The sequence below is a fragment of the Pseudophryne corroboree genome, chromosome 2, assembly GCF_028390025.1.
Source record: "Pseudophryne corroboree isolate aPseCor3 chromosome 2, aPseCor3.hap2, whole genome shotgun sequence".
NCBI lineage: Eukaryota > Metazoa > Chordata > Amphibia > Anura > Myobatrachidae > Pseudophryne > Pseudophryne corroboree.
Genome location: NC_086445.1, coordinates 342,347,737 through 342,374,981, shown reverse-complemented (window position 1 = coordinate 342,374,981; position 27,245 = coordinate 342,347,737). Strand labels below are relative to the sequence as shown.

The window sequence follows — 27,245 nt, the reverse complement described above, 5'->3', positions numbered from 1 at the left end:
TTCTAGTGTGAACATGTCAAGCCTTGCAAGTCTTTCCTGGTACTCCAGCGTCTCCATCTCCTTAATTAGTTTGGTCGCCCGCCTCTGAACCTTTTCTAGTTCCAGGAGATCCTTTATGTAGTAGGGTGCCCAAAATTGTGCGCAGTATTCTAGATGGGGCCTCACTAGGGCTTTATATAATGCTAGTATAACACTCTCATCCCTTGCATCAATACCCCTCTTTATGCATGCTAGTACCTAGTTTGCCTTTTTTGCCACTATCCTACATTGGGTGCTGCTACTAAGTTTATCTATATGAACACCTAAATCTTTTTCCAGTATGGAGTCCCCTAAAATCACCCCATTAAGTATGTACTGTAGGTGTTATTTTTGTTCTTGCTACCAAGGTGCATTACCTTACACTTGTCTATATTAAACCTCATTCTCCATTTTGCTGCCCATGATTCCAGTTTAAATAAATCTTTCTGGGGAGACTCAGTGTCTCCCTCCGAATTTATAACCTTACATAGTTTGGTATTGTCTGCAAAAATTGACACCATGCTCTCTAGACCTTCTGCTAGATCGTTAATGAAAATGTTGAACAATAGAGCTCCGAGAACAGACCCTTGTGGCACACCACTAAGAACTTCAGTCCAATTTTAAAAAGTTCCATTTACCACAACGCGCTGCTCCCTATTATCTAACCAGCTACTAACTCAAGTGCATATTGTGCTCCCTAGCCCTAGTTCATTTAACTTATAGATACGTCTCATGTGTGGCACTGTCAAAAGCTTTAGCAAAGTCTAAAAAGATTACGTCCACCGCCTTACCCTGATCAAGGTTCGCACTAACTGTTTCATAAAAGCCTAGTAAGTTTTTTTGACATGATCTTATCCTTCACAAATCCGTGTAGGTTCCTAATAATAATCTTTTTGACTTCAAGGATCTTCTGTACACTATGCCTCAGAATGCTTTCTAGGACTTTCCCCATTATAGATGTAAGACTAACTGGTCTATAATTGCTTGGTTCAGCTTTACTTCCCTTTTTGAAGATTGGCACTACTTCCGCTATACGCCAGTCTTTGGGAACCATGCCTGATGTAAGTGAATCATTGAAGATTAAAAATAGAGGTCTTGCTAATTCAGAGTGTAGCTCCATGAGAACCCTTGGATGAATACCGTCTGGACCAGGTGACTTATTAATCTTAATTTTTTTCAATCGGTCACAGACTTCCTCCTCACTTAAATAAGCACTAAGCAGTGGGATATTATCCTTATTTGGGTTGGGTGTTAGTTCATGCCTCTGGTCCTCTATTGTAAATACCGATGAGGAAAACTCATTTAATGTATCCGCTATGTCGTTATCATTTTTTATTAAGTTTCCCAGTTTGTCCTTTAAGGGGCCTATACTCTCCTTCTTTAATCTTCTGCTTTTGATATAAATTTGGGGTTTGATTTAATTTCCTTTGCTACTAGCTTTTCAGTTTCTACTTTAGCCATTCTTATTTCTTTTTTGCATATCTTGTTGCAAACCATATAGTACTCGAATGACTCCGCATTCCCGTCTGATTTATATTTTCAGAATGCTCGCCTTTTTCTGCCCATTAATTCCTTAATATTTCTATTAAGCTACATTGGTTTGGAGTTTTTAGTCCTTTGTTTGCTGCCCATGGGAATACATTTACGAGTAATCTCATCGAGCAGTAATTTTAATGCCTCCCATTTCTCCGTAGTGTTTTTTCCTTGAAACAAAATTTCCCATTCAGTGTCCCTTAAAGCTTCTCTCATCATGTCAAAGTTGGCTTTGCTGAAGTTCAGAGTCCTAGTTGAACCTATATAGGACTGCTTATGAAAATTGATATTGAATGTCACCATATTGTGGTAGCTGTTTCCTATGGGCTCCCCTACTATAATATTTGATATCAAATCCCCATTGTTTGTCAGTAACAGGTCTAAGATTGCGTTGTACCTAGTTGGTTCATCGATTAGTTGAAGTAAGTAGTTATCATTTAGTGTGTTTAAAAAATATGACCCCTAGCAGTATCGCATAAATCGTTTGTCCAATTTATCTCCGGATAGTTAAAATCTACCATCATTATTAAGTCGCCTGCTCCTGCCACTTTATCAGTATGCTTCAGCAACATTTCCTCATCAGATATATTAATGCCAGGGGGCTTGTAGTATAGCCCCACTACTATCTTTTTCTTTACCTTTCCCCCGCATGCAATTTCAACCCGTAACGTCTCAACAGTGTTTACAGTTTCCTCATGAATATCCTCCCGTACATCAGGTTTTAAAAATGGCTTTACGTAAAGACAAACCCTTCCACCCCGTTTGTTTGATCTGTCTCTCCTGAACAGCGTATAACCCTCCATATTGACTGACCAGTCATGAGATTCATCCCGCCAGGTTTCAGTAATGCCTATAATATCGTACTGATTGCTTGCGGCAAGGATTTCAAGTTCCCCCTTTTTACCTGTTAGGCATCTAGCGTTTACATACATACAATTAAGATAAGTATTTCTCCTTGCGCTAGGGACATCATTTTCTGTATGCAGAAACGGTGACCCATAAACGTCACTAGTCAGTGATTTGGCAATACCCTTGGTAATACCCTCATTAGTACACATATTAATGGCCGTGAAGTCTGCTCTTTCCCTCCCCCCTTCTCCACCTCCATTTGGTTCACTACCACCATCTTTACTGTTCTTACTGCATGACCAGTAGTTTCTAACTAATCCCTCCCCCCAGGTACCTAGTTTAATATCTCCTCCAACCTTCTAACCAACCTTCCCCCCCCCCCCCCCAGCACCGCTGCCCCCTCCTCGTTCAGATACAATCCATCACGACAAAAAGAGATGGCGCCTGACTGAGAAGTCCGCCCAGTGTTCCAGGAACACAAACTCCTCTTTCCTACACCAGTCCCTAAGCCACACATTTACCTCCCTAATCTCCCTCTGCCTCCCTGGGCTAGCGTGTGGCGCGGGTAATATTTTGGAGAATAGTACCTTCGTTGTCCTTGCTAAAGTTTCTTGCATAAGTCCCTATAATCTTTCTTAAGGACATCCCACCTACCACTAACTTTGTCGTTGGTGCCAACATGTACCAAGACCTGGGCTTCCAGGACAACCGTTCGCACACACCTCGTGCAGATGTATTCACACTGGGACTGTTGCTCCAGGTGTGCATACATCTTGCACGACATGCACTGAGTGTGATCCTCAATCACTGCCCCTCCCATTTTTTTTATTAAACGCTAACTCCCTGTTACCTATAACTAAACAATACAAACTATACTACACAATACAGTACTATAGCCTAGCTGTGAAGAGAAAACAGTAATCACTACAGTACAATAACAATTATAGAACAGTAATTGGTAATTCAAATCAAAGATAGCGGGAGAGAGAAAAGAAGAAAAACACTTATGTACTATACAAAACACAATAAATTCAAAACAGTAATATAAAGTTGGTAGTCTGATACTTATCCTGTGGATAACCTGTGGACCCTGCAGGAGAAATACGTAGTTATGGTAGACTTACTGTCGATAACTCTTTCTCCTAAATCCACAGTATCCACAGGAATCCCACCCTGACGCACCTGATTTGAGGATCCTTTCACCTACTAACGTCTTTTTCTCTGACGTCCTAGTGGATGCTGGGTACTCCGTAAGGACCGTGGGGTATAGACGGGCTCCGCAGGAGACTGGGCACTCTTAAAAGAAAGATTAGGTACTATATCTGGTGTGCACTGGCTCCTCCCTCTATGCCCCTCCTCCAGACCTCAGTTAGTATCTGTGCCCGGCCAGAGCTGGATGCACCCTAGGGGCTCTCCTGAGCTTCCTAGAAAAGAAAGTATTTGTTAGGTTTTTTATTTTCAGTGAGATCTGCTGGCAACAGACTCACTGCTACGTGGGACTGAGGGGAGAGAAGCGAACCTACCTGCATGCAGCTAGCTTGGGCTTCTAAGGCTACTGGACACCATTAGCTCCAGAGGGATCGAACACAGGCCCAGTCCTCGGTCGTCCGGTCCCGGAGCCACGCCGCCGTCCCCCTTGCAGAGCCAGAAAAACGAAGAGAAGTTGAAAATCGGCGGCTGAAGACTCCTGTCTTCATTAAGGTAGCGCACAGCACTGCAGCTGTGCGCCATTGCTCTCTTAGCACACCACACACTCCGTTCACTGATGGGTGCAGGGCGCTGGGGGGGGGGCGCCCTGGGCAGCAATTAGATTACCTTACTTGGCGAAAAGCACATAATACAGTCTGATAAACTGTATATGTGCATTAACCCCCGCCATTAAAGTACATAAAAGGACAGAAGCCCGCCGCTGAGGGGGCCGGGGCCTTCTTCCTCAGCACACCGGTGCCATTTTCTCTTCACAGCTCAGCTGGAAGGAAGCTCCCCAGGCTCTCCCCTGCAGTATCCTGGTACACAAAGGGGAAAAAAGAGAGGGGGGGCACATAAATTTAGGCGCAAAACTGTGTTTATAAGCTGCTATAGGGGAAAAATCACTCCGTATAGTGTACATCCCTGTATTATATAGCGCTGTGGTGTGTGCTGGCATACTCTCTCTCTGTCTCTCCAAAGGGCCTGGTGGGGGAACTGTCTTCAAATAGAGCATCCCCTGTGTGTGTGGTGTGTCGGTACGCGTGTGTCGACATGTCTGAGGTAAAAGGCTCCTCTAAGGAGGTGATAGAGCGGATAAGTGTGTGGGAGGGTGTCTCCGTCAACAACGCCGACACCTGTTTGGATATGTGTAAGTGCTGAGGTAAAATTATTGCACAAAAGGTTAGGGAACAGAAAGGAAATCTACCCTGGTCTGTCCCTATGTCACAGAGTCTTTCAGAGTCTCTCTATGCTCACTATCCAAAATAACAAAGTATCGACACGGAGTTTAACTCCACTGTCGACTACGATAATGCAAAGTTACAGCCAAGAGGGCTAAAAGATATTCAATATATGATTATTGGAATAAAAGATGATTTGCATATCACTGATGACTCATCTGTCCCTGACACGAGAGTACACATGTTAAGGGGAAGAATGCTGAGGTAAATTTCCCTCCTATCATGAGGAAAAAGAGCGGGAATCTCCAGACAAGAGACGGCAGCTTCCCACAAGAGAATTCTCAGGCTGTATCCTTTCCCCACTAGGGCCAGGATGTGTTGAGAATCTTCCCCTTGGGTGTCCTGTTTGCACTAGCTATTCTCAGGGATCCTGCAGATAGTGTGCACATTCTAGTATACTACCCAGACCGGCGATTGTGTCGGCATGGGTTTATAGCGCTGTGGCAGCGTGGACAGGTACCTTATCAGCAGAGATTGAGACCCTAGTATGCATATAAATATTTTAAGATGCTGTCTTAAGTGATAGATATATAATTATAAAGCATGCCCAAAGGGACATGAGTATACTGGGTCCTAGAGACAAAAGCTATGTCGATTTCTGCTTGACGTGTCCTGTAGAATATACATTGGACAGATGATGCCGACTTAAGAGGCATATGGAAGGCTGAGGATTGTGTGGAGAAAGGTTCTCGGGCCTGGTCTCCACAGCTATAGCTGGTAATTCTGATGTTTTGCTTTATATTCCTGCACAGCCTAGGAAAGCACGACATTATTAAATGCAGCTTTTCGAATAAAGAAACAAGAAAGTCTGAGGTGCGTCCTTTCTTGTCAGAGCCGGGGGCAGAGGAAAGAAGCTGTACAACACAGCTAGTCCCCAGGAACAGAAGTCCTCCCCGGCCTCTACAAAAATCCACCGCATGTCGCTGGGGCTCCACAGGCGGAGCTAGGCCTGGTGAGGAAACGCCTTCGTAAGTTCAGCCACAAGTGGGTTCACTCCCTGTTAGATCCCTGGGCAATAGAAATTGTACCGCAGGGATACAGGCTGGACTGTGAGAAGATGCCCCCTCACCGAGGACCCGGCGGGCTTCCCCCCAAGAGAGGGAGCCAGTGTTAACTGCAGTTCGTAAATTGTATCTTCAACAGGTGGTGGTCAAGCTTCAACAAGAGGGTGTTATTATTCGACCATGTTATAATCCCGAAACCAGACGGTTCGGTTAGACCCATATTGAATTAAAATCCCTGAACATATACCTGAAAAGGTTCAGGTTCAAGATGGAATCGCTAAGAGCGGTCATTGCAAGCCTGAAATGAATCGGGACATAAGGGATGCATACCTTCGTGTCCCCATTTATCCACCTCATCAGGCGTACCTCAGAATTGCGGTACGGGATTGTCATTACCAATTTCACCAAGGTAATGGTGGATATGATGGTGCTCCTGAGGAAGTAAGGTGTCACTATTATCACATACTTGGATGATCTCCTCATAAAAGCGAGATCAAGAGAGCAGTTGCTGGACAGCGTATCACCTTCTCTAGAAGTGAAACGGCAACACGACTGGATTCTATATATTCCAAAGTCGCAGTTGGTTCCTACAGCTCATCTGCCTCGCCTAGGCATGATCCTAGACACAGACCAGAAGAGGGTTTATCTCCCGATAGAGAGAGCTCAGGAGCTCATGACACTGGTCAGGAATCTATTGAAAACCAAAACAGGTGTCAGTGCATCACTGCACTCGAGTCCTGGGAAGGATGATGGCATCATACGAGGCCATCCCCTTCGGCTGGTTCCATGCAAGGACAATGGAACTTACTGGACAAGTGGTCCGGATCACATCTTCAGATGCATCGGTTAATCACCCTATCCCCCAGGGCCAGGGTGTCTCTCCTGTGGTGGCTGCGGAGTGCTCACCTTCTCGAGGGCCGCAGATTCAGCATTCAGGACTGGGTCCTGGTGACCACGGATGCAAGCCTCCGAGGGTGGGGGGCAGTTACACAGGGAAGAAAATTCCAAGGTTTGTGGTCAAGCCAACAGACTTGCCTTCACATCAATATCCTGGAACTAAGGACAATATACAACGCCCTAAGTCAAGCGGAGTTCCTGCTTCGCGACCAACCGGTTCTGATCCAGTCAGACCGCAGGGGCTCATGTAAACCGCCAGGGCGGCACAAGGAGCAGGGTGGCGAGGGTAGAAGCTACCAGAATTCTTTGCTGGGCGGAGAATCAAGTAAGCGCACTGTCAGCAGTGTTCATTCCGGGAGTGGACACGACCTCCACCCGGGAAAGTAGTGACTTCATCAGGAAGTCTTCACGCAGTTTTGCAAATTGATGGAAACTGCCTCAGGTGGACTACATGGCGTCCCACCTCAATAAAAAGATAAAAAAGGTTTTACGCTGGGTCAAGGGACTCTCAGGCGATAGCTGTGGTCGCACTAGTAACACCGTGGGTGTTCCAGTCGGTCTATATATTCCCTCCTCTTCCTCTCAGACCCAAGGGCTCAGAATTGTAATGGAGGAGTGTGAAGAATATTCTTTGCTCCGGATTGGCCAAGAAGGACTCGGTGCCCGGAACTGCAAGAAATGCTCTCAGAGGACCCATGGCCTCTGCCTCTCAATCAGGACATGTTGCAACAGGGACCCTGTCTGATCCAAGACTTACCGCGGCTGCGTTGGACGGCATGGCGGTTGAACGCCGGATCCTAGCGGAAAAGGGCATTCCGGATGCAGTTATTCCTACGCTGATAAAGGCTAGGAAAGACGTGACAGCAAGACTTTTTCACTGTATATGGCGAAAATAGGTTGCTTGGTGTGTGGCCGGGAAGGCCCTACAGAGGAATTCCAGGGGGGTCGATTCCTGCACTTCCTACAGTCAGGAGTGACTATGGGCCTAAAATTAGGATCCATAAAGGCCAAGATTTCGGCCCTATCCCTTTTTCTCTCAAAAAGAACTGGCTTCACTGCCTGAAGTTCGGACGTTGTTACAGGGGTACTCTCCAAATGACATGGAATCTCCTGCATTGCTGGGGTTAATCCGGGACTGTGTGGACAATACTATCTACGACTCTATGAATCTCCCATTGGTTGTAGTCCTCTCTAACCCCCCCCCCCCCCCCCCCCGTCCCTCCAACCGTGACCATCCACTTGCGGTATTTAATACAGTCCTTATTGGCTGCTTAGTAAGTACATTCTCTAACAGCCTATCTGCGGCCATCTGCGTTTCTGGACACGTGACGTCAATGTGCATATCAAGCCCTCGGCACTAGTTGCCTAGTAACTATAAACACTTCACACTTATACTCTATTGGCCACTCCCGTCCACGTGACCCGGAAGAAACATACGGCTATCTGCGCCCCCTTATACTTATACCCCATTGGCCAAGCCCCCATTCTCCCGTCCACGTTACCCGGAAGAAACACACACTGTGTTCTACGGGATCCCGCTGCCGGATGTAATCGCCTCCTGATGAGACGGCTATTTTATAAGTCACGAATGTGACTAACATCATGTAGGTGTTCTGCCCCCTGGTGAGTGATAAATTGAGGCTATACCAAGAGGGTAACCATTAGTATAAGTGATTCATCCTCTGCCTGTCGGCGAGTCACATGATCACTCTGACCTCTGACCTCTTATGCTGTTTGAATGAATTCTATTTCTATATAAGAAATAAAGCCGTTGTTTTAGAATTTCTATGTAGGTTTGCCTCCTGAACTGCCTAAAATTAATATTTATTATAGCAAGTAGTTTATTTTATCAAATTTTGTGGATGATTGAATCAAATAGTTGTACCACACCTGATGGGCATCAGGTCGTTAAAGGGGCTTAAATAGATCCCACACTCAGACTGAGTTTAACTTCTGATGAAGCTAGGTGACCGTGCCTAGGGAAACGCGTTAAGTGCCAAGCTGCCATCACCACATGCATTCCACTTTGTGAGGATCCAGATATGGACTTCTAACACGATTATTCCGTGCTTTGGAACTTCCTCTGTGGGGCTACACTACTACAGCATTGATTGGAGAGACCCAGCTTTTGCATAAACATCACAGCTTGCCTGCTGTTACTACCAAGCACCTGGAGGACTCCATCGCCATGGGTAACACCAGCTGTATTTAAATAACACTACTCCCCAGGGAACTTGATTCTTCAGTCCGGGATCCCATATGGATGCATACTAGCAGCTATTCCTATTTTGATTCTAAGTCTTGTTTTATGCCCAATTTTACTGGTTTTAAGTGACATGGTACATATGTTGTTTAGTGAATAAATTATTTATATGCTTTAATTCATCCACGTTTGGTTATTAATATTGGAGAAACTTCTACTAGCGCCAGTACACTCTTTCTAGTTATAACTACAATGACTAATCAATTTACTATGCCACACCTACTTAGGAGACTATCAGAGAAGTTGCTATGTATTCAATACTTTTATACTCTTACCAAGATACCTTTTATTGATCTGCACCCTGGCAAGTGCCTGGCCCCAGCCAAAATAATCAAAGCCAGAGCTTCAAAATTATATGGATATGACCGTTTCTGCATCTACAGAAGGGGACCAACATTCCAGGTGTGGCCACACCCCCTCATACTCCGGCCTGAAATTTGTCATGACTTCTCTGATCATAACTGTATACAGTACACATAGAAAAACCATAATCACAATACAGAAATATATGTATAAAACAATATAGTTTTCTCATAATTCAACTTTACAGTCCTGTAAAGATAATTTTTTTTATACACAGTAAATTCAAAATACATATAATACAGTTCAATATGGATTATACAATCACAGAATACAACCGCCTCTAGTACACCATTACAGTATGTCTTCTTTACCTCCTTTATATACAGTATGTGTGTATTCTGCGTTTCCTACACTCATGCAATTGCTTTTCCTACTTTCCTTTGTTTTCTGTGCCTCTGCTGTATTACTGTAAAGGGCCTTACACACTTAAAGATTTCACTGAACGATATGAATGTTCTTGTTCATATCGTTCAGTGTGTAGGCACAAACGATGAATGATTTGCGGCCCCGCGCTCGTTCATCGTTGGTGCCGGGTCGCTAATGCATGCAAGCCAATATGGCCAATCTCGTCCATATTAACATGCACTGCTATGGAGCTGGGTAATGGGGGAGTGAAAAAACTAAACTCTCCCCGTCACCACCCCCTGCCGCCGGGTCGCCAGTCGGCCGTATCCACCGTCGGGCAGCTCGGCGGCGGATCGCAGAGTGTGTAGGGGGCATAAGTCTCCTGTTTGTGTGTTTGGGGGTAATTCAGTTAGCATTGTGGGGATGAAGCTCCTAGGTTAAGTGCCTGGAGCTATTCAGTTGGTTCTGCGGTATTACCATGTTTACCAAAATTCTGCTCCCACGCTCAGGAGGGTACAAGCAGATATCAGTGTTAACTAGTGCCTTAGGGCTAGTTGCGGGATTACCGCGTGCGGTAACAATATTGCGCCCGGCACTCCCTGTCATTAGTTATGGTTAAGTGTCGAGCACAATGCAGTCAATTGGATAGCTTCTGGATCTAACCTGAGAGCTATAGCTGTTTTTTGCTAATTGAATCACTCCTATTGTTTTCTATGATTATACTTCTTCTCTGTAATGTCAACTTCATTAATGTTTAATGTCAACATCAGACATAGCAAGATTCCCGTTGTTTTGCTAGGTCTTGGCCAAACTACCAGAGTTCTCTTGTGTCTGAAGGGCACCAACACAGGAACACATTTCCAAGTCGGCACCCCTGCTATTAACCAGGTTTTTTCCTGGGACTCATGTCCTGGGTAGATAACCTGCGTTATGTGTGAATGGTACGACCTGGTATTTTACTCCCAGGTCACCCATAGAAGCTCCTGACTGGCCAGCCAATGCTGCCTGGAGGGGTGCGGGGCTGCCAGGAGCGGGCCAGAAATGCCTGGAGGGGGTGAGGCAGCCAGGAAGGAGCTGGGACTGCCAGCTGATACCCTGGGCTGTGTGCCATTGGAGGTGTGCTTCCTGCTTCCCTCGTCCAGTGTGTGACATGTATTTGTGTGTATGAGTGTGAGTTTCCTTGTGTCCCTGGTAATGTTACCATCGTCATTGTGTTCTTTTTAGTCCTGCGTTTATTATCTCAATGTATAACTTTCTTGGTCTTCCCATCCTGATGTGTCTTTTCCATTACTGATACCCCTTTTACACCTACGAGCACGGGTCGCAGCCGGGAGCCTGACACGGGAGCTGCCCCCTGCTGCGACCCGTGCTCGGTCCCTTTCCCATTAGCAGTCACAACCCGGCATATGCCGGGTTGGTGACGCTTCTAGCTACACGGCAGGGGCGGCGCAGGGAGATCACATGATCTCCCAGCGCCGCCCATCCATACAGTGTAAACGGGAGCCGTGTCGCATCGACACGGCTCCCGTTTACACTACACCCTACCCGGATCATTCCCGTGTCCTACCCAGGTAAATAGCCGGGTAGGATTCACGGGTCACTTGATCCGGGTTTACCCTTTTCCACTTGCCAAAAACACGGGTAAATGCGCGCCCCCGTGCATTTACCCGTGTTTTTTGAGCTAGTGGAAAAGGGGTATGACATTCCATGTTTTACTGCATCCCTTATCTCTGTTCTTGCCTGGTCTTTTGTTACTCTAATATCTCTGGATATTCCTTATGATAATGCGAGGGATAGGGGACAGAGATACTTGCTTATCTTCGGGTGAGGAGTAATGTCCTGTTTTTTCTCTCTTTCAATAGCCAGAACAACTTTAAACTAGGTCCTCTACATATATAAAACAGTTTTGTTTTTTTAATACATATGAATGTATAGTCTTTGAGTGCTGAATTTAGGGATGATTGGCCCTAAGCTTTTAATTTATATTTTTGTCTACGTAAAAATTATTAATATTCTTTTATATCTTGTTGCTCAAAGAAGTAGTATTTTAACAAATCAATTTGAATTGGTTTTATTTGTACAAAGGTTGCATACAGTACAGTATGTACAAAGGTGTCTATTTACTAAGCCTTGGAGAGACATAAAGTACCAGCCAATCAGATCTTGTCATTTTTCAAACACAGTCTGCAACATGCCAGTAAGGAGCTGAGTGGTTGATACTTTATCTTTCTCCACTGTATCACTCTCTCAGGCTTAGTACATAGACCCTTATATTTCTTATCTTGTATTTGTAAGATGCTACAAAGTTTCTGCAATACTTTACATATGGCATGATCAAAATAACAGTAAAATATGATACAGTAACTGTAAACGACATCTTTAGAACAGCACAGCTCAAAACTAGGTAGGAGATGGGCAAGGGGGGAGGTTTGGACTCTCTATAAGGGAGACGTATCAAGCCTTGGAGAGAGAGAAAATGGAAAATGTTGCCTAAAGCAACCTTTCAGTGTCTGTCATTTCATAGACTGTGCCAGATAGATTTTAGACCAAGTGAATAAGCGATATAGTGAATCACTGCACACCAGGGCCATCTTTTTGTGTTGGCTCATTGGGCAGTTGCCTAAGGGCACCTGGAGTATAAGGGCCCTAGGCTGATAGCTGAGGTTTCCCATTTTCCAGGAGTACCAGAAAATCGGCCCTGGGGAACCGGAGATATCTGACTTCATAGAAGTGGTCCTATACGAGCCAGTTAATTGCTCTTTCCAGCCAGATATCTTGAGTTCTGTGTGACTTAAGAGTTCTTCTGAGGGTACACTCCAAAAGCTGAGACTGTCCCCTTTCGGTGGACACTAGCATATTGTCACTACTATGCATAGAAGTAGAGATATCCGCCTTCCAGCAGCTGCTCCCTGATTCAGCTCTAGACGCCTAGTATGCAGTTTTGTTTGTTGTTGTGTTGCTCTGGCTCCTGAAATCTGATCCCCAAGTCCCTAGTACCTTCTGAAAGGTGGGACTCTCTAGTTTTTTTTTTTAAAAGCTAAGAAATCTATAGTATCTCCAGGAACTGGAGATATCTGCAGTCAAACAAGCGGCCCTCCCACCGAAAAATGGTTAATATTATGCCCATGCCACCATCCACCCCTCCCCTCCCCTGCGTATTAAACACCCCCTACCACCCTGGAAGTCATGTACCGGATCAAACCTTCATTCAGCCAGATGCCTCCTACAGTTTAGTGTTCTCCCTCCCATCCCATCTCCCAGCATCTGTGCAGTAAAGGAGTAATTAGCAGAAATTACTGTAACAGGTCCTACATGCTGAGAAGAAGATAAAACACCCCCTGGTGCCCTTGGGGGACATCAAAGCTGCCAGTGATATAACCTCCGATCCCTACCGCTGGAGGATGTGTAGGGGCCCCAGTGCATTGCTTTGCCTAGGGGCCTACAGTGCTTGTTAGGGTGGCCCTACTGCACATACAGGAGCAGACACAATAGAAATTATCAGAAAATGTGTGACCCACAATTACATGAACAATAGTAGACTTGATAATGACGTTTGTGGTGCTACTGTACTTAAAATGTCTTTGTAGATATTTAAAATAAAGCCTTAAAAAAAAAAAGTCCTAAAAAGCCATGGTTATTTCATGCAACATACAACAAAAGGACCATTTTGGTGGTATTATCACACTCGAAGAAATGAAACAAATGCACATAGCATAATACAGAGTATGGTACTTCAGTATAAGATTTTACCAGTTGCACTCATCCTTTTGGGGAATAAAACAGACCTTGGCAATGTATCTTTGTTTCTTTTTCAGACAGCATGTCCCACTGGGCTGCCAGGTTCTCAAGGACCATAGATGGCATAAAGATTCCAGGTTAAATATATTTATTGATACACAGACTCTTAAAATCCACAAACAGCAGAGAGGATCAAATTCCACCAACGTGTGCTTGGCTATTACCTTTAAAGGAAAAAAACTGTGTTCCCTAATGCACACCGAGTGAATAATATTACTACATAATAATAGTCAGATAATACGGAGATCTTAGTTGCGTATATCTGCAGATATAGGGTTAAGCCCCCAGGCCGATCGACAAGGCTTCTCCGTCACTGGGGGTCCCTAATACTAGGTATGGGCCTGGGGTGCAGGACCCCACAATGTCGGCACAGGTCGGCCACCCCAGGTCAGCACACAGGTGAAAATTAATAGGGGTTAATAAGAAGCACAGAAGTGCTATGTAAGTGGTGTGATTAAAAAATATATACAAAGTGATAGGAAAAATAATAAGTGTTAATAAAGTGTTAGGGTGTGCCGACCTGCAACAGCCCACCCATACCGACACAGGGGCCACTGCACCCCACACCCACCCCATAAATAATTACATATATATATATCTGGGTTAAATTCCCAGTGTAAGGCCACATGGTAATGGCACCTACAGCATCTGAGAGCCAGCTTACCTGGGGATACCCCTGACTTCCCCTATGGCACTACTAGAGTCAGCAATCCCTCCTAATGCTGACCCATTTGTGCCTCTCTATATACAATACACAAGGTGGGAAGCTGCTCAATCAGATTGTAATGTCACTCAGGTGCTAAAAGGGGAGGGGTAATTCTGTGTAGGAAAAAAACTGTGTTCCCTAATGCACACCGAGTGAATAATATTACTACATAATAATAGTCAGATAATACGGAGATCTTAGTTGCGTATATCTGCAGATATAGGGTTAAGCCCCCAGGCCGATCGACAAGGCTTCTCCGTCACTGGGGGTCCCTAATACTAGGTATGGGCCTGGGGTGCAGGACCCCACAATGTCGGCACAGGTCGGCCACCCCAGGTCAGCACACAGGTGAAAATTAATAGGGGTTAATAAGAAGCACAGAAGTGCTATGTAAGTGGTGTGATTAAAAAATATATACAAAGTGATAGGAAAAATAATAAGTGTTAATAAAGTGTTAGGGTGTGCCGACCTGCAACAGCCCACCCATACCGACACAGGGGCCACTGCACCCCACACCCACCCCATAAATAATTACATATATATATATCTGGGTTAAATTCCCAGTGTAAGGCCACATGGTAATGGCACCTACAGCATCTGAGAGCCAGCTTACCTGGGGATACCCCTGACTTCCCCTATGGCACTACTAGAGTCAGCAATCCCTCCTAATGCTGACCCATTTGTGCCTCTCTATATACAATACACAAGGTGGGAAGCTGCTCAATCAGATTGTAATGTCACTCAGGTGCTAAAAGGGGAGGGGTAATTCTGTGTAGGAAAAAAACTGTGTTCCCTAATGCACACCGAGTGAATAATATTACTACATAATAATAGTCAGATAATACGGAGATCTTAGTTGCGTATATCTGCAGATATAGGGTTAAGCCCCCAGGCCGATCGACAAGGCTTCTCCGTCACTGGGGGTCCCTAATACTAGGTATGGGCCTGGGGTGCAGGACCCCACAATGTCGGCACAGGTCGGCCACCCCAGGTCAGCACACAGGTGAAAATTAATAGGGGTTAATAAGAAGCACAGAAGTGCTATGTAAGTGGTGTGATTAAAAAATATATACAAAGTGATAGGAAAAATAATAAGTGTTAATAAAGTGTTAGGGTGTGCCGACCTGCAACAGCCCACCCATACCGACACAGGGGCCACTGCACCCCACACCCACCCCATAAATAATTACATATATATATATCTGGGTTAAATTCCCAGTGTAAGGCCACATGGTAATGGCACCTACAGCATCTGAGAGCCAGCTTACCTGGGGATACCCCTGACTTCCCCTATGGCACTACTAGAGTCAGCAATCCCTCCTAATGCTGACCCATTTGTGCCTCTCTATATACAATACACAAGGTGGGAAGCTGCTCAATCAGATTGTAATGTCACTCAGGTGCTAAAAGGGGAGGGGTAATTCTGTGTAGGAAAAAAACTGTGTTCCCTAATGCACACCGAGTGAATAATATTACTACATAATAATAGTCAGATAATACGGAGATCTTAGTTGCGTATATCTGCAGATATAGGGTTAAGCCCCCAGGCCGATCGACAAGGCTTCTCCGTCACTGGGGGTCCCTAATACTAGGTATGGGCCTGGGGTGCAGGACCCCACAATGTCGGCACAGGTCGGCCACCCCAGGTCAGCACACAGGTGAAAATTAATAGGGGTTAATAAGAAGCACAGAAGTGCTATGTAAGTGGTGTGATTAAAAAATATATACAAAGTGATAGGAAAAATAATAAGTGTTAATAAAGTGTTAGGGTGTGCCGACCTGCAACAGCCCACCCATACCGACACAGGGGCCACTGCACCCCACACCCACCCCATAAATAATTACATATATATATATCTGGGTTAAATTCCCAGTGTAAGGCCACATGGTAATGGCACCTACAGCATCTGAGAGCCAGCTTACCTGGGGATACCCCTGACTTCCCCTATGGCACTACTAGAGTCAGCAATCCCTCCTAATGCTGACCCATTTGTGCCTCTCTATATACAATACACAAGGTGGGAAGCTGCTCAATCAGATTGTAATGTCACTCAGGTGCTAAAAGGGGAGGGGTAATTCTGTGTAGGAAAAAAACTGTGTTCCCTAATGCACACCGAGTGAATAATATTACTACATAATAATAGTCAGATAATACGGAGATCTTAGTTGCGTATATCTGCAGATATAGGGTTAAGCCCCCAGGCCGATCGACAAGGCTTCTCCGTCACTGGGGGTCCCTAATACTAGGTATGGGCCTGGGGTGCAGGACCCCACAATGTCGGCACAGGTCGGCCACCCCAGGTCAGCACACAGGTGAAAATTAATAGGGGTTAATAAGAAGCACAGAAGTGCTATGTAAGTGGTGTGATTAAAAAATATATACAAAGTGATAGGAAAAATAATAAGTGTTAATAAAGTGTTAGGGTGTGCCGACCTGCAACAGCCCACCCATACCGACACAGGGGCCACTGCACCCCACACCCACCCCATAAATAATTACATATATATATATCTGGGTTAAATTCCCAGTGTAAGGCCACATGGTAATGGCACCTACAGCATCTGAGAGCCAGCTTACCTGGGGATACCCCTGACTTCCCCTATGGCACTACTAGAGTCAGCAATCCCTCCTAATGCTGACCCATTTGTGCCTCTCTATATACAATACACAAGGTGGGAAGCTGCTCAATCAGATTGTAATGTCACTCAGGTGCTAAAAGGGGAGGGGTAATTCTGTGTAGGAAAAAAACTGTGTTCCCTAATGCACACCGAGTGAATAATATTACTACATAATAATAGTCAGATAATACGGAGATCTTAGTTGCGTATATCTGCAGATATAGGGTTAAGCCCCCAGGCCGATCGACAAGGCTTCTCCGTCACTGGGGGTCCCTAATACTAGGTATGGGCCTGGGGTGCAGGACCCCACAATGTCGGCACAGGTCGGCCACCCCAGGTCAGCACACAGGTGAAAATTAATAGGGGTTAATAAGAAGCACAGAAGTGCTATGTAAGTGGTGTGATTAAAAAATATATACAAAGTGATAGGAAAAATAATAAGTGTTAATAAAGTGTTAGGGTGTGCCGACCTGCAACAGCCCACCCATACCGACACAGGGGCCACTGCACCCCACACCCACCCCATAAATAATTACATATATATATATCTGGGTTAAATTCCCAGTGTAAGGCCACATGGTAATGGCACCTACAGCATCTGAGAGCCAGCTTACCTGGGGATACCCCTGACTTCCCCTATGGCACTACTAGAGTCAGCAAGACATTGTGGGGTCCTGCACCCCAGGCCCATACCTAGTATTAGGGACCCCCAGTGACGGAGAAGCCTTGTCGATCGGCCTGGGGGCTTAACCCTATATCTGCAGATATACGCAACTAAGATCTCCGTATTATCTGACTATTATTATGTAGTAATATTATTCACTCGGTGTGCATTAGGGAACACAGTTTTTTTCCTACACAGAATTACCCCTCCCCTTTTAGCACCTGAGTGACATTACAATCTGATTGAGCAGCTTCCCACCTTGTGTATTGTATATAGAGAGGCACAAATGGGTCAGCATTAGGAGGGATTGCTGACTCTAGTAGTGCCATAGGGGAAGTCAGGGGTATCCCCAGGTAAGCTGGCTCTCAGATGCTGTAGGTGCCATTACCATGTGGCCTTACACTGGGAATTTAACCCAGATATATATATATGTAATTATTTATGGGGTGGGTGTGGGGTGCAGTGGCCCCTGTGTCGGTATGGGTGGGCTGTTGCAGGTCGGCACACCCTAACACTTTATTAACACTTATTATTTTTCCTATCACTTTGTATATATTTTTTAATCACACCACTTACATAGCACTTCTGTGCTTCTTATTAACCCCTATTAATTTTCACCTGTGTGCTGACCTGGGGTGGCCGACCTGTGCCGACATTGTGGGGTCCTGCACCCCAGGCCCATACCTAGTATTAGGGACCCCCAGTGACGGAGAAGCCTTGTCGATCGGCCTGGGGGCTTAACCCTATATCTGCAGATATACGCAACTAAGATCTCCGTATTATCTGACTATTATTATGTAGTAATATTATTCACTCGGTGTGCATTAGGGAACACAGTTTTTTTTCCTACACAGAATTACCCCTCCCCTTTTAGCACCTGAGTGACATTACAATCTGATTGAGCAGCTTCCCACCTTGTGTATTCTATTACCTTTAAATTAAGATAGTCCAACACATTAAGTCCAGGAGGGTCTACATAGCCACACAACTTCTGGTTAGATAGTGGATCCTACCTTGTACAGTATACCAACGCATTTCAACTTGTTAGAATGTCTTTTCAAGATATACTCTTTACTGAGGCGAAGCAAGAAGCACTAGCACTGAGGTGTATGAACATCTCAACTGCTGAAGAGGGAGAGTGAAAACTTCCCCCTCTGGCAACCCTGTCAGCGGTCACAGCACATCAACCCGGAGCCAGCACCCAGGGACAGCTCTGTCCCTACTGTGGAGATAGAGCATCACCACCTGCAGCTGTTGAAATTGATAGCTGCAGGTGTCTGAATGGTTAGCGCTATCTTTTAGGCAGCAGCACCGATATGCATCCCCTGTCACTGGGCAAGCACTGACGCATTAATACATGGTAGGAAAGCGGAGTCAGTGCACATAACGTACACTGATACCTCTCCCACCCTCCTATACTGTCGATTCACACATTTACCCATGAGTGAAAAGACAGCTAGCCACAATTTGGCTGTGTCAAAAACATTCCCAGCCAAACACTTGATTCATTTAAAGATCTTTGAATCTACAGGGCTATAGAAAAACTGATTTAGTGCAATGATGATGTAACCGCAAATAATAGCCGTCTTTAAACCTTGTCAACTCCTGGACCACAAGGGAGCAGAGACTCATCGGGAGGCAGCCCAATACACCCAGCAAAGTATAATATTGGTGAAGTAGGTATTGGTGCAGAGAATAATGCAAGGCACTATTGTCACAATGCAGCACAAATATGCCACTTAATCCTTAGCCATGGTGCACAGTCCAGTCCAATAAATTCACATGCTGACAGCTTTAGACTGAACCCTATCTTTGCCCATGTGTACAAACTTGAGTCATGTTCTGTATGTGACAAAGTATGAGGATCTATTGCTAAGTGTAATATTCCGAACCAAGGGCTGAATGTAATAATCTTCAAGGTGCGAGTCTGCCTGTATTTTTAAAATGGCAGTCAATGTGGTGTGGTCACCACGTTCACCCGACATTTATGGGATGGGGTGGAGGGGTCTATTTGCAACCAAGTATCCTGCACCTACAAATATCAAGGATCGGTGGGAAGCTATCCAGGCGGCATGGGTCAACATCTCTCCAGAGGTCTTCAGTCCACGTCGAGTTGCTGCAATTCGCTGACCTAGAGGGGGCCCTACCCAAAACTAGGCACTGATTCCATGACTTTTGGCACTTCAGTGTTTTTGTGTGTGTGTATATATATATATATATATATATGTGTATATATATATATATATATATATATATTTGTGTATATATATATATATATATATATATATATAAAATCTATAGTGTGTATATACATCATAGCCGCCCCAAAAACGGTCTTAATGCAGCCTTGAGTGGTAGCATTTCCCTTCTGTATCCTGGCCAGCAGTAGGAGGTTGACCATTAGGGCTTTGTCCTGCAGCTGCTGGAGGATAAACAGCCAGATGCCGCCGACAGGCTCCTCTGACATGGTCGCATCAGACATGGCCGTGTCAAGGAAAACCCAGGCTCACTGGCGTATTTACAATGGGTGCAGTGTTTGTGCGGTGCACTCTGGCCCACACTGCACACCCTGCACCCATTTTTTAAATATCTCTCCTGAGTCCTCCGCTGGCGGCAGCATCACTAAACAAATCTCCTGTAAATGGCGCCGCGGCCATTTTTCCGGAGATTTATGCAGTAAGGAGACATCTCTGGGAAAATGGCCGCTGTGCCATTTTCCCAGAGATCTGCACATGCGCACTAGACTCTGAGACAGCGCTAGTGTCCCCTAGTGACCCTAGTGCCCAGAGTCTACAGCTAGAGAGGAGGGGACCCAGACGGAGTCTGCACACAGGCGGCCTCCTCTCTAGAAGCGCACCTGCCCAGGCTCACTTGGTTGCATCTCATGAGACCACCCCAGACAAGGGGTTAATAATATGTTAGACTGGAGGTGCATAGTAGGAAATTTCCCATAAATGAACCTTTGTTTCATATTTTCACTTATGGGGAACACTCCTATAGTGATATTGCTATTGCTTTGAAATCCTGTTTATAAATGCTTCTTATAAATGGTATGTTACTGGTAATAAGAAGGTTATTTATCTAAACACATTTCTTTGCTACTAAATTATTAGCATTATACGGTCTCTTCTATTAACGTACTATTTTAATATATTTGTGTGAATGTTGAACATTAAAATGTGTAACATCAATATTGATGATTATGTGGTCTCTTGATTTATATGTTTTTAACATAGATCATAAAATGGATTCAACCATTTTTCTGCTGCTTTGTGATTTCTACATGTGGTTTATATCTGTTAATCTGACTTTACCTAATTTGTCACACACATTGATGGCAAATTATGATAAAAAAATGTGGATTTCAGGTTGTTTTATTTAATTTGCTTATCTTGTTAATTAAAAATAACATTTTATCTTCTCTAGATATGTATTTCTGTCTCCAGCAGATATTCAGACCACCAATAAATACTTTCGCAATTACTGTACTCCTTGTTTGGAAGTTGTGTGAAGGCTTTGGAATTTTTTGCCTTTGGACAAACACCACTAAAACGGTTTCATGTTAGAATGCCATCAGATATTCTCTGCTGTTTTAATTCAACTCAAGATTGTGTTTTTCTCTCTTTCAGATCACTAACCAGAATTGCATTAAACCAAGAGATGAGGAAAGAAATTGAGGAAAACCAGAAGGTTTGTTATTAGAGCAAATAGAACTGTGTTACTCTGCAGTGACCTCAGACAGCTTTTGCATCTGACATATTGGGAGTCATTCCGACCCGTTCGCACGCTGCTGTTTTTCGCAGCGGTGCGAACGGGTCGGCTCTGCGCATGCGCGGCGGGTGCAATGCGCAGGCACGTCGTTGCCCAGCGACGGTCGTCACTGGACAACGACAAGAAGAATAAGAAAGCGATCGCTGGCAACGACAAGAAGAATGTAGAAAGCGATCGCAAGAAGTTTGACAGGAGTAAGGCGTTCCAGCGCGTCAACTGACCATTTTCTGGGAGTGGTGCAGTGAACGCAGACCTGTCCAGGCGTTTGGAGGGCGGATCTCTGACGTCAATTCCGGGACCTGCAACGCTGGATTCATCGCACAGGGTAAGTAACTCTGGTCTTGTTCTACACAAAACTTTTTTTGCATAGCAGGGCTGCACTAGCGTTCGCAGCCTTGCTATGCAAAAAAGCCCTCCACCATAGGCGGCGTCTAGTTGATTGCACAGGCAGCAAAAAGTTGCTACGTGCGATCAACTCGAATGACTCCCATAGTACAGTGGGGCAGATGTATTTAGCCTGGAGAAGGGATGAATAAGTGATAAACCAGTGCTAATTGCAAGGTGATAACTTGCCAGCCAATCATTACAGATTTGAAAAAATGACATTTAGGAGCTTTATCCCTTCTCCAGGCATAATACATCTGCCCCAATATTTGTATCAATCTGTATAGTAAAATGATAAGCAAGTTGACAGGTTATTGTTCCAAACACCTTACTATGAAATCACGTACTGTACTTGGAAACAGACAAATCGATAAGTGAAAATTGTAAAAAAAAAAATTTGAACAGTTGTCTTGTGGGTTTTTTTTTGTGATTGTGATAAACTCCAAAACCACTGATCTGTATGTGATGCGTTTTTCACCGTTGTGTACTGTAGGTCATTTTTCCAGGCAGATTTTAATCTAAGTACAGATGTTTCCTCCTGTGTTGTTGATGCAGAATGTAATGCTTTATATCGTTACCGTTACCACATGCCATGCTAATTCTCACCCATAGAAAGTGAATGGAGATATATATATATAGATATATATATATATATATATATATATATATATATATATGGATAGTAGAAGGCGGCACTCAGGAGACTTTCACAAATATGGAAAACGTGCTTTAATGTGTGACGCACATTAAAGCACGTTTTCCATATTTGTGAAAGTCTCCTGAGTGCCGCCTTCTACTATCCATATACAGAGCCACCTTGCTCAGGGAAGGCACCGGAGCGGATACCCGGTGGGAACGAGGAGTGCCAGACCCAATCTTGTGTTATATATATATATATATATATATATATATTATTATTATGACAGGAAGCCACTAACATGATTGGACACACTAGATCGCATGACCGTGGATTATATCCCATTGACCGCACACCTGAACTACTTCAAACTGTCACCAAGACCTCATCATAGAGCCACAGCTGTATCACTCCACAACTGTTGTAAACACTAGCATCATTCACAAAGACACTACTCACAGAAAAGAAGAACATCCCTGCCCCACGGACAGCAGCACATCACTGCCTCATGGACAGCAGTGCTTCCCTGCCTCATATGATCAATACCTTTTCACGTATAGCACATTTCCCAGCACCCTCTACCTCACCCTATATATAACCAAAATACTAGGTTCCTGACTTATGTTATCACCAACTTCCAACTGAGCAAAGACAGGTCTTGCAGCTATTTGCTAATAAACCTTTGTAACACCTTAGAAAAGACAAAATGATTTTATTTTAAATAATATTATGAATCAACTAAAAATAATAAAAATATGCATATACCAATATGTTTAAATCTGACACAAAATTGTTACAACCCTATTTACCTAAACACATTGGCTACGTAGCATGTTGAGAATTGCTGAATTATGCTTCTGAATTCACAAGAGGAAATCTGCATCATTTAAAGGTTTATTATGACCGTTTTAATTTGGGAGCACACTCCTAGTGTGGTTAATTTAACACAACCTGTGGCAGCAGTTTTTAGGTTATTTTTATACAGTAACCTAAGCCTAACTATAATTGCTTCATATGCTATATATTTAAAAAAATGCATGATGTCAATAATCAGTGCAGAGACGGAACAAGCACACAGCAAGAAAATGTGTTTAGGTACAATACAAATGTGTTGTATATTATTTGTTTTACAAATCTAGATTTATGTGAGGTGTTTAATTTGAATATAAGGGGTATTTAAAAACCCCAGTTGATTGTTTGACATTATATGTACATTACATTTCTCTGTGGCACAGAAATCCAATATAACATGCACTTAGCTTGCTGGAAGCCTTAAAATGTGAAAATAACTGCAATCAGAAGTTAATTAAAAGGATTCAAGCTGGACAGAAACCCTTATGACTTGTGTTCTCATTTTTTATATTCGGCTCCCCCAAGTGAATAGCACTAAAAGTTTCCAAACATCAGTATTTCCAGGCATTAAATTGGCATTGGCGCAGTAGTGCCTATAGTCCATCCATCTAGCAGCAGGGGATGGCGTCTCCAACTGTGCAGAACGGAATCATTCCCATTTGAGATAATGAAAGCAGAGCACCAAAATGCATTGAAAGGAGAGAGATGACAAAGGTGTTAAAAGCAGAAAATATTATGATGATTGTGCTTAGGCAAAATAGTATTCAAGCTGCTTAGGTGACTTATGAAATCCAGACATTGCTTATTAGAAAAAATGTTTGTTAAATTTACATTAACATATGTCTCACATTTGACAGTTAGCAAATGAGTGTTACTATGCTGGTGTAGTCTTTAACGAGTATTAATGTGCTTTGTTTTGCATCATTAACTTTCATTTTTTTTTTGTAGGACATTTCCTCTTGGGATTCTAGATGTGATAATATTAATAAGCATCCTGCACTTTGTTGTATGAAATAGCTGCTGTTTGCATTATAATAAGTGTGCCCATATTTGTCATAAAAATGATGGAACATTCCTGTTCTCAGCAAGCATAAAATCTATCCCCAAACTGTTGCTAATTTTCCTTTCGAGATTCTGCAGTAGTTCCATTAAGTTAGAACTCCACTCAGTTACCCCTTTAGGAAGTTCACAAAAGGCAGGAATCTGGTGAGGTTGCATCCCACTGTACATATTTGCCATGTGTTACATAAACACAGTGGAGAAATAAATTTTGTGAGCTGATCTAATATCCACTGACATTGTATCCTATCCGTTAACAAGGAATCTGTATATCATGAAAATTAGACAGTGCTTTGGTGTTGTCTCCTAGAAAATGGACAGACTGGGTACTGGCTTAGGCTAGATATCTCCAGAATGTGTAGGTTACAAGTCCACAAGTTAGACCCATTGTTTTTTGAAAGAATGAGCTGCTATGTAAAGATTTGCTCTGATAGCAGAAGCCTTTTCATTTACCATTCTTTAAAGGCAGCTTCTGTATTTTTGGCAAATTCTGCAACTCTAAGAAGGCAATTTTTGTTTATGCTAAAATGACAATTAGACAGTGACCACCATTGGACTTCTGTCCATTCTGAGCTTTCCAAATGAGGGTAATTTTACTTTGATTGGAGATCTTTGCCTACAGTATTCAGTTCTGGTCAACATTATTGGCACCCTTGAAATTTAAGTACAACCTGTGCGATATCTTTAGAAATAAATGGAAAATTACCAACTTCGTATTATCAGAATAATTTACTCATTTGTCCAATGTTATGAACAAAACACAATCCTTTCAATTTAAGTGTAATAATGTCAAAAATGAAAATTAATATTTGATTGCACATAATTTTCAGTTTATTGAAGCTCTTGAATGTTTGCAGGATTCCTTTTAAAAATGACAGACTTCTGTCAAAATGTAATTAGGTGCATGTTTGTAAAAGGTGCGAGTTTAGTGCTAAACTCACAAAATTTACAAACTTGCACATGTACTGTAATAGTTTTCAAGAACATGCAAACTCGCATTTTATTCACATTTTCACTATTTGCATGGTCCATACTTACATCCAGATGTTTTCCCATTAAAAACATACAACTTGCCAGGATGTAATTTGCTGCGAATTGTAAACGTGCACAAAACTGGTTCCAATAAAAAGCAAAATTATAGACCTGCTTCAGGCTGGGGAGTTCAGTGTGGCACAGTACTGTAAAACATCAACTCAGACGAAGGCCATTAGCACTAATTAAGCACCTCTATATATACATATACAGTTTCAAGAAAAAGTATGTGAACCCTTTAGAATTTCCTGGTTTTGTGCATAAATTGGTCATAAAATGTGTTCTGATCTATATCTAAGTCACAACAACAGACAAACAGTCTGCTGAAAAGAATACCACACAATCAATTATATGTTCTCATGTTTTTATTGAACACACCATGTAAATATTCACAGTGCAGGGTGGACAAAGTATGTGAACCCCTAGGCTAATGACTTCTTCAAGAGCTAATTTGAGTCAGGAGTCAGCCAACCTGGAGTCTAATCAATGAGACGAGATTGGAGGTGTTGGCCCTGTGCCACTCTGTGGTGGTGATCATTCATTTCTGCAACTGGCAGCTAATGGCATTCATCTTTTGTGTTCACCCTGGATTTGCTCCGGGGTCTGTGTGCCATCTCTTCAAAAGACGGGGTGGGTTTAGGAATGGGTGTGGTTTGTGGTAGGCCTGCTGGCATTCTTCTGACTCCGTAATGAAGCCTGGGTTACATTTTGTGATACTTAAACAGTAACAGTTTAGCAAACTAAAAAGGGTCTAACACTAAGTTCAGGCTGAATTAGGTAGATACAGTTAAATTGTATAAGCAATTTTGGTTACTCACCTCACCTTGGGATGGTGGATGGTCTGTCCCCTCGATCTGGGTGAGATTTCAGGTGGTATTACCTGTTGGGGTCACCCACAAGAGTGACCCCAACTAACTTTGCGGTTAACCGCAGACTGCAAAGTTCCCGTCATAGGCTAGAATGGAGGACCGCGATCCTCCATTCTAGCCGCTGCACTAAGCCTGATTGACAGGCAAGGAGCACACAGCCAATCAGGAGAGTACCATGACGTGGCGCTCCCTGTTTGGCTGGCGGGACCTTCAGTGACAGTAGTCACGGGGGGGTCCCGGCAGTCGGAAAAAGGGGTTTCATGTGTAACCATGGAACCCCTTTAGTGCGTGGGTTCGGGTTTTAGCGTGTTTTTATTTATTTATTTTTTTAACCCCCTGGATGCTACATGGACTGAAGAGGACAGAACTACACCGGATAATAGGTGAGTATTTTGGGCATCTTTTCACAGGTCCACGATGGATTCTACGGGACAAGGGGACCGCGGTGCTCTGTTGGATTTGAGGTAAGTGTGCATGTATGTAAAATAAAGCTTTACTGTCAAGGTGTGTGTGTTGTGCTTTTTGGGGGGGTATTTTTTTTTGTAGTAGAACTACAGGTACCAGTGGGCCTATTCTTTCCCTGCATGCTGGTACTTGTGGTTCTCCAAGTACCAGCTTGCGGGGGAGGCTTGCAGGGACTTGTAGTTCTCCTACAAAAAACAATATTCTATTTCTCTGACGTCCTAGTGGATGCTGGGAACTCCGTAAGGACCATGGGGAATAGCGGCTCCGCAGGAGACTGGGCACATCTAAAGAAAGCTTTAGGACTATCTGGTGTGCACTGGCTTCTCCCCCTATGACCCTCCTCCAAGCCTCAGTTAGATTTTTGTGCCCGACCGAGCAGGGTGCAATCTAGGGGGCTCTCCTGAGCTTCTTAGATAAAAGTTAGTTTTAGGTTTTTTATTTTCAGGGGACTAAGGGGAGAAGAAGCGAACCTGCCTGCTTGCAGCCAGCTTGGGCTTCTTAGGCTACTGGACACCATTAGCTCCAGAGGGATCGAACACAGGCCCAGCCTCGGAGTCCGGTCCCAGAGCCGCGCCGCCGGACCCCTTACAGAGCCAGAAGCAAGAAGAGGTCCGGAAAATTGTCGGCAGAAGACATCAGTCTTCATCAAGGTAGCGCACAGCACTGCAGCTGTGCGCCATTGCTCCTC

The 27,245-nt window shown here is 43.9% G+C and overlaps 1 protein-coding gene across 1 annotated transcript in view; it reads left to right on the top strand.

Moving 5' to 3' along the window:
* The window catches only part of UGGT2 (UDP-glucose glycoprotein glucosyltransferase 2), an 813,961-nt gene that overhangs the window by 310,624 nt on the left and 476,092 nt on the right, over positions 1-27,245 (top strand). Inside the window, exon 10 of the mRNA XM_063953033.1 lies at positions 21,118-21,178. Within this exon, the coding sequence (XP_063809103.1) occupies positions 21,118-21,178 (61 nt within the window). The remainder of the gene's footprint in view (positions 1-21,117; positions 21,179-27,245) is intronic.